General features: G+C 27.7%; 1 protein-coding gene across 1 annotated transcript in view; it reads left to right on the top strand.

Annotated features, from left to right (window-relative positions):
- Nucleotides 1–8,633, top strand: part of LOC107437831 (uncharacterized) — a 13,908-nt gene extending 5,275 nt beyond the window's left edge. Inside the window, exons 3-5 of the mRNA XM_043050704.2 lie at nt 242–370; nt 2,785–2,916; nt 6,754–8,633. Coding sequence (XP_042906638.2) covers nt 242–370; nt 2,785–2,916; nt 6,754–6,915 — 423 coding nt within the window. The 3' untranslated portion in view covers nt 6,916–8,633. The remainder of the gene's footprint in view (nt 1–241; nt 371–2,784; nt 2,917–6,753) is intronic.
- The last annotated feature ends 660 nt before the right edge of the window (nt 8,634–9,293 follow it).

Genomic DNA, 9,293 nt, shown 5'->3' with positions numbered 1-9,293 from the left:
TCAGGGATTGTTCTATGAGGATTATGGGTCCTAATGTGCCCCATAAAAACATTCTTCCTGGGCGAGAAACCATGAAAACCTGGGCGAGCCCATTGCTATAGATGGAGGGTGATCATAACGTAATGGTTATTCGGTGTTAATATATATATATATTTATATATATATAACATAATATCTAAATCAGCATATAGTCTTCTTTATTTTCATTTTAGTGACTTATTTTTTCTAATGTATTTTCTAGTATTTCGAATTGTTATGTGCAAAGTTTGCAGGCTGCGTATCTGTGAGTCTACTCCATCCTCAACAATTTAAGAGGCATGGCCGAGAAAAAATTGAATTTGAAGCATATCTTGCCGGTGTTTTAAACATGGTAAGCAATGTATGCATTTTAAAACTGTGCAAAATGTTCTGCAATATTATTTGCCTTTATGCTTTAAAATAGCTTCATGTGATCAAAAAAACTCTTTTTTCATCTCTCTTTTATAATAATTATTGAATGCTGTAAATATCTTACATTAATTGAATAATTCTTTTCCTATTTACAAGCAGCTGTCTAATTTTCTAGTGCTCCAGTCTATTTGAAAAAGATTCAAGTGTTTTCTTATCAGCTTGACACTTTTCGGTATTTTTGCTGTGGTTCCGCATATATTTAGGCTAATTAGAAAATTTGAATGCATATTAATTTGCTTTGTTTAATGAACTTGTCGGATTTACGTTAGGTGGTTTGCAATAAGCACAAAGTAATGAAGGTTTATTGTAAATAGCCTTATTGAAGGTTTATTGCAATTAGCTTAAGTAGTATGTCGCACATTTTTTAATAGCTGAAAGTATATAAGGAGATTGTAATAAACTTAAAAATATCAGGCTGATTATTGAATACTGAAAAGTTTTCTAATTAATCTGGAACATTGCAGTTTCAAAAAGCAGGATTTTTTTAATTACTTTGCGACTTATTATGACTTGTCTCTACAAAAGGAAAGACTCAAACTAGACTTTGATAAACAATAATACTGATTATAATTTTAAAAAATCATACGGGAAAAGAGTCTAACCGTTTTATGGGATAACTTCATCAAGGGCATGACACATCCTGATTTCATATTTATTTTAAGAAAATCCCGATTTACAAGCTTTAAGCTGCTATTTTGTTATTTTTAATTTAAATAATAAAAATAATTATAAGATCCGATGCATTAAATGAAAGAAGAAGAAAAGCTCAAACATGAAAATTGGAACTATTTTGAAAAAGAGAAGTTTTCTTCTGCAGAGAATAAAAAATACTGCGTTTTCTTTAAATTCCACCTAAATTAATCACTATGAGACCCTTTAAAGTAGTTTAAAGTTTGATTATCAATTCAAAATTTTTGTAGAGGAAGATTGACCTGGAGTTATTAAATACCTCAACATTCCTTGTTTAAATAAAATATTACCTTCAACTGTAATTAATGATATTACATTTGTCACTATCTTAAATCATAAAATCTAAAGATTTTTAGCCGAGAAAATATAGAAAATTTTTATTAGAAATACTTTTGCACACTTTAATTTGTAATAAGGTTCAGTAGTAGTGTTTACAGTGACAATGTTTTCTATATGAACGTGGATTACCTGCTTACACATTGATACATTTCACATATAAAGAGTGTAAGACAAGTTAGCACATAAAGAGTGCAAGTTTAGTTAATATTGTTAATCATTTCACATTTAAATAGCCTATTGAAGGAAAGTTATTTTAAATGACATGCTTGAACATTTAATTCAGAAAACAGAACACAGCTCTTCTTAAGAATTTCGTAAATGTCGTTAAATAATATCATTTTCAAAATTAAAATTTGTGTAAGACTAGTTAGTGAAGAGTTAACACTGTTAATCATTTCACTTTTAAATAGCCTAGTGAAAGAAAGTTCTTCTAAATAACATTTTGGAATATTTAACTCAGAAAACAGAACACAACTCTTCTTAAGAATTTTATAAATGCCATTAAATAATACCATTTTCAAAATTAAAATTTGTGTCAAAAATGTTTTCAAACTGTTGCACTATTTTTAAGGCTGTTGTTAGTAAATTCATTTGGATGAGGCTTCGTCCACTAGGTTCTAGAATTAGGCAAATTCCCAGTAACATCGCTTTCTAAACTAGCATGGATGCGCACCAGCTTACACACTGATGTATATCTCATATAAAGAGTGTATGACTAGTGGAAAGTTAATTACGTTAATCATTTCAATTTTGTATAACTTAGTGGAGGAAGGTTCTTCTATAAAACATTTTTGAGTGTTTTGGAATAACTGCTTCAGAAAACAGAGCACAACTCCTCTTAAGAATTTTATTATTGTCATTAAATAATGCAAAAGTAAAAAATTGTGTCACAATTGTGTTTGTAAAAGTAAAAAAATGTGTCATAAAATTTTCAAACTGTCGTTGTATTTTTAAGGCTGATGTTAGTAAATTCACTTAGGTGAGCCTAAGTTCTACAATGAGGAAAATTCCTAGTAACATCGCTTTCTATACTAGTAGGGATACTCACCACCTTATACATTGATACATATCACATATAAAGAATGTATGACTAGTGGAAAATTAATAATCTTAATCATTTCAGATTTGAATAACCTAGTGGAAGAAGGCTCTTCTGTGAAATTTTTTGTGTGTTTTGCAATATTTGCTTCAGAAAACAGAATAAGGCTCTTAAGAATTTTATAAATGTCATTAAATAATACCATTTTTAACAGTAAAAAATAGTAAAAGTAAAAATACCTATTGAGTTTTTCCTCTAAATTTTAGGGACATTCACACTACAAATGCATAAAAGGAATGAAAGGCCAGGATGAATTAAAGATAACTTTGTATTACGCTCACCGTTGCTTTCTATCTACAGTAGCATTATTGAAAGCTCACAGAAATGAACTTATAAAGGTAAGTCATTAAGCTTTTTCACTCTTTACTTCTTATAAAGTTTTATAGATTAGGATACATGCACAAAATACAATCTTTAATAAAAAGTTATGTAAGGAAGTTTGAATTGAGACAAGTACTCATAGTAAGAAAATTTGAATTCTTTATGAGTTTTATAAATTAAGATGCATATACAAAACACAATCTGTAATAAAAAGTTAGGTAAGCAAATTTGAATTGAGACAAGTACTCATAGTAAGAAAATTTGAATTCCTAAAAAGTGTTATTGATTAGGATACATGTACAAAACACAATCTGTAATAAAAAGTTATGTAAAAAAATTTGAATTGAGACAAGTACTCATAGTAAGAAAATTTGAATTCTTAAAAAATGTTATTGATTAGGATACATGTACAAAACATAATCCGTAAATAAAAGTTATGTAAGAAAATTTGAATTGAGACAAGTACTGATAGTAAGAGAATTTGAATTCTCTAAAAGTGTTATAGAGAGAGATTAGGATACATGTACAGAACATAATCTGTAATAAAAAGTTATGTAAGAAAATTTGAATTGAGGCAAGTATTCTTAGTAAGAAAATTTGAATTCATAACAAGTTTTATAGATTAGGATGCATGTACAAAACACAATCTTTAATAAAAAGTTATGTAATAAAACTTGATGTGAGACAAGTATTTTTAGTAAGAAAATTTGAATTCTTGACAAGTTTTACAGATTAGGATACCTATACAAAACACAATTTGTAATAAAAAGTTACGTAAGAAAATTTGAGTTCAGAAGAAAATTATTTAATAATCTTATCAATGTATGAGAAAAAATATTAATTCTGGAATAATTATTTTAGAGTGAGAGTCTGCAATAAAGTCATAGAGAAAAGACATTACAGAATAACTTTCTGGCGTTATTTCTGGTGTTTTACAGAAAATTGAGAAAAAATTCGTCCCTTTACAGTGCTGCAAAGTACTTTGATTTATTTAAGTATTTTGTAAGACAAAGAAAATGCGTCACAAGTATATTAAAAATGCTTTTTCTGTTAGCATAACTATGCATTTGAATGGAATATGACCAATATCTCTCCCATTAGTTGCACAGGAAAATAATTATGTCATACGGGTAATGTGGAGTAAAAGAAAACGGAACATTTTAATAGCTTTTGATTTAATGATCGGATTTTTCATGTCATGAGATGAAATTTTTATAGTCCGAGTGTCTTACAGTGAATATGATAAATAATTTGCATTGACAATGTTTTAAGTTGCGGAACTCGATGCAAAAGCGTGTTTTTTCTGGGTAATTTTTTCAAATTTTTTTTTTTCCCATTTGAAGACAAATTCGCGATTCCCCCTCGCAGTCTAAAAAATTGAGTAGCAGTTTGTTTTATCAGAAAAGCAGTCGCAAGTGGAACATTAATTTCCCTTTTTGCTTATTTTGCTCTAATTTTCGAGCATTATAACAAATCGAAAAAATTTTGAACTTGATTTAAAACTCATTTATTCCAAAATAGTGCCCTCTAAAATATAATTTTTAATACTAATTATTGTAACTAACTATATCTAAAAATCTGCTGTAGCATTCTTGTATTGTTGTTGGTACATTTTTATTAGCCGGAAAATGACAGGAAAAGATCCAGTTTTCCCAAGTTAATTTCCATTTTCCAAGTTAATTTCCACTTGGTCGTCATCAGCATAAAATTAAAAAACGTCATAAAAGCATTGTTTTCCTGTAAATATGTGGCGTAACTACCACTATAAATATTAAATACCAAATCACTAGTATATAAGACATGTTAACTCGATTTTATCTTGAGGTACCTTTTGATAGATGAAAGTTGACATAGTCGATTTATAAATCCCCACATTGGTGACCCGGACGTGATAAAAAATGATGGAAAAAAATAGCGAAAAGCTATTAAAAAAAAATAACGAGCGAAATGCTTGGAAGAAAAAATTTAAAAAAAAATATAATGAGCAAAAATTGAAGTTAATAAATAAACAGCATTAATCAACTAGTGGTAATTGTTCATCGAATTCTATCACAGATAAAATTCTGGAAGGGGAGTAATGTGGCGTAACTACCACTATAAATATTAAATACCAATTCACTAGTATATAAGACATGTTAACTCGATTCTATCTTGAGGTACCTTTTGATAGATGAAAGTTGACATAGTCGATTTATAAATCCCCACAAATATTTTTGCATCTCAAACTTAAAGGAATTTACCTGAAATATTTATTTTTTTTACGTTACTCTGATATTATTGCGTTTTTAAATTTGATTGTTTTCTAAATTAAGAATTTAAACTAAAAGTGTTGTCTCTTTATCATAGCGTGATTCTATGATGTTAACTTATTACTCTAAATTTTAAGCTAAACGTATTTCAATTGTTGTCTAAACTTATTAATCGTTTTACAATTATTACTTTCAGAGTAATTTACCTAAATAGACTATTATAAATTACCGTTATAGAGATTCTTTCAATGATGCAGAGCTTAACAATCAGCTTCACGATGCACAATGTAATGCCTGCACAAATTACATTTAATGTATCAAACTATTTGTTAAGTGAAAATATATTACGATTGTGAACTCACTAAATTCGTTCTCAAAATATACCTTTAATTTTTACTGTAACAAAATTATTTAAGATCACAAATATATATTGATGGAATCATAAGTGAAATAGAATTATACTAGATCTTTCATACTATTTACCAATCGAATTTGACACAAAATAAACATTTAATTTGAAGAAAATAAACATTTAATTTGAAGAAAATAAACATTTAATTTGAGGAAAATAAACATTTAATTTGATTAAAGAAATGAATGTTGGACGTGGGAAGTGGGGATGCAAGCGCAAGCATACGGAAATTTTTTTACTCTGTCAGAATTTTCATTCTAGCATGACTGTAAAATAACCACCATCAGTCTGTCCATTCAATTAAACGTTAAATTTTACTGTAAAAAAAATTTTTTTTTAGCCTTTGCTGTTTTGAAACCATTTATAACTAGTATGTTGTAAATGGTTTAAAAAAAACAAACTAAAAAAAAAACATGAATACGAAACTATACGGTTTTTTTACCATTTAGAACTAGCACGAAAGTTCTACACTTTTTTGTGTTAAGCAGCATGAGAGTACCATTATGAATGAGAGTATCGTATTCTGAGAGTCCAGGGTCACAAATCGGGGTGAGCAGGACACTGCAACTCTTCGTGTGTTGAAAGTAATGGAGGAAATATGGTGGTGTCAACGCTGAGACTCAATGACCCAGTCTGTCGGTCATGATATTGACAGATTACTCCTCTCGGTTACAGTATGCACCTAGCTGCAAGGAACTAAGTGGCATCATATTGCGGGCCTAGTTAGTGCGATAAAATTCTGGTTGTTTAACTGTATTAGGTGAAAGCAGTTAATAAACGGTTCTTCTCACAGCTAATAGTTTGAATACCATATTATGTATGGTTATTTGACTATTTTGTTTAAATATGGTATAATAGCAATTAAATAAATTGTTATTTAACCTTTTTTTCCGAGAAATTTCTAATAGTGTAGTACGTATATTATAAGTGAAAATTTTCAATTTTCGTAGAAAAAGTGTTTTGTGCTAATAATAGACAATTATTGCAAGTCAGTCATATCGTTTGATGTGCTACAACGAGCAGGGTGCTTATCTCCCCAGTAATTTAATAATTTTCGAACGAAAAATTCTTGAAATGAAAGGTATATAAGATTTTACCCAATTTTGAAATTGTGTATTGTCACTATATTTTAATGTCTAAAAAACTAAAAAGCTTTATTATATTACTTAATGAACTTTATTTTATTTAAATAGATTACTGAACTGCTTTTGAAAAAAGGAACCTTGGGAATTGGTGAAATCGAAACGATTCTGACAGGTCCTAAAGGAAAAAGTTCTAAAGATCGAACTTTGTACGATTGTTTTGTTCCAACTCTCACTCTACAAGGGCATTTGGAGTTCAACAGAATGCTTTAATCTGAAATCAAAGCAAATATGAAGAAAATTTGATTTGATATTTAAAACACTTTAAAAAATAAAAAAGAATAAGAAAATATAAAGAATTCTAAATCATATCAATTTTGATTTAATACGCAGATAATTGCTACAAATGTTATTAAAACTAAATGTTAATTTTTATTAAATAGAAAGCTTTACTTAGGATTCAAAATAAAAACGAAGGAAATTTAAATTGGTATCTACAACTTTATTAAAAATATTAAAGTATAAGTTAATGGATCGAATTCTCAATCATATTAATTTTGTTTAAATAGAGATGATTTCTACTAATTTTCCATTTTTTAAATAGGAAACTTTGATCGGGATTCGAAAAAAAAATTAAGAAAATTCGAATTGGTAATTAAAATACACTCAAAAATATTAAAGTATAAATTAATAGGAAAAATTCTCAATCCTATTAATCTTATTTTAGTATGCGAATGATGCTGCTGATTTTCCATAATATAAACTTAAATTTGCTTCAAATGTTTAAAAGAAAAACTTTTTAAAACACTCGATTGATTATTACAATTAATTTTTTAAAAATCTATCCTGACTTGTGTATTGATGATTCTATAGATTGTTATTATTTTTCAATTTATTGCGCATTGCTACAATTTAAATAAGATAATTGATGACGCGCTATTCTCTTATACTGAAAAACGGCGATCACATTTTGCCAATGGGTAAAAAAAGGAATTCTCTGCAAATATTTGAACAGAACTAATAAGTATTTTAGCCATGAATGCATGCTATACTTTTTTTATAACATATTAATTATCTCACATTGAAACAGTTGGTGCTTTTTTTTCCTTTTTTTAATATATAAATGAGCTTTATATGCATTTATATACATCTTCATTGAAGAAATCGGCTAAAATAAAACCGTAAATGTCTGTAATTATTCAGTGTAATCGACTTTGATAATTGAGTAGAGATTATCCTGGTAGCAGAAGCTTTGCACGGCTGTGTACGCTGCAGAATATCGCTGCATCTGCAGATTAATTTTTATCCAATTATCTTAGTTTTTATCTGCAGATAATTTATTGTCTTTTATTTTTGATTATTTTATCTGCCGATTATTTTATATTTTATCTCATCGTCAGCTATTATCTCTAGCTAAAGAAAATTTATTTTCAATTCTTTGAAAATAATTGACTTTGAGAATAATTACGTCAGTAGAATATTTTTTTGCCCCAAATTATATATTTAACTTCAAGTAATTGATATGGTAATTTTCTTTTATCTGAGAAAGTTTTGAATTAAAAATTGTAGAAAAAACTAGAATAGAAGTTCCCAGATTTAGAAGCCACAGAGTATTTTTAAATTAAAATTCTTGCAAAGTATTTTACATGTAAGCAAAGGTTATTTTAATTCATTGTGTGTAATTTGAATACATTTTTATGCAAATGTATTTATTGAAGGTCCATAATATTTCGAGCCACTTAAGGTCCCATATTCAAATATTTTATACGGTGAAAACAAAGCATTCTGTAAACATGCATTGATAAACATCTCCAATACCAATGTTGAAAAACGTCTTTCATTCACGTTTAAAGGTGCTGTTTTTAATTAGAATCGCTGAAAAGAATATTAGGCGTAAAACTCTTTTTAAAGAATAAACAAGAAAATTGAGAATTTCTAATATTCTAAACTAATTTTCTTCAATTAGCTGGAATTTTCGAAAATGAAAAAAAGAATTATAAATGGCAAGACATTAAAAAAAAGATTAAGAATTTCTAAAAATTCTGTTTTTTTTTAATTACAGACTGTACAATATGAATTTTAGAAAGCATAATTTTTATCGACTTTATTATTTTTTTTCTACTTTAAATTTTTCTGATATATAATACAAGTTAGATTATGCCTAGTTTTAACCATGATTGTCTGTGCTTGACTGTGATAGGATTGCAGATAAATTTGAATCTATGAAGATTGTACAGAAGATTGTCTCTGTAAATTCTGCTGTCAGGGCAATAGCTTGTGTAGCATACAAAGTAATTTGAGCTTTAATTTTTACATTGTATTCATTTTTATATTGACTATTGCATTGGTTTTTATACTGACAATTGTTTTGATCTTTATATAAGTAACTTTTCAAAAACAATATTTTCAACAATATTAGATTTACTCAATATCTTTAAACTCGAAGTTTTATAGTATTTTCTAATCTTTTTTCCTTCACTTAACTTTTGTTTATAATGTATTTGCCAAGTTCACTTCGTTTTCTCTTTTTCTTTGTATTTACATTAAGGCCATTTATTTGCATTAATTAATTTGTAAACAGATTTTAGCTTGTTGTAAATTAGATAATTGCAGGTATTGTAAATAATTGCAGGTTTATTGAAAATTATAAC

Source organism: Parasteatoda tepidariorum, chromosome 6 (assembly GCF_043381705.1).
Source record: "Parasteatoda tepidariorum isolate YZ-2023 chromosome 6, CAS_Ptep_4.0, whole genome shotgun sequence".
NCBI lineage: Eukaryota > Metazoa > Arthropoda > Arachnida > Araneae > Theridiidae > Parasteatoda > Parasteatoda tepidariorum.
Note: the sequence above shows the minus strand (reverse complement) of the source record. Positions and strands in the feature narration are given on the sequence as shown.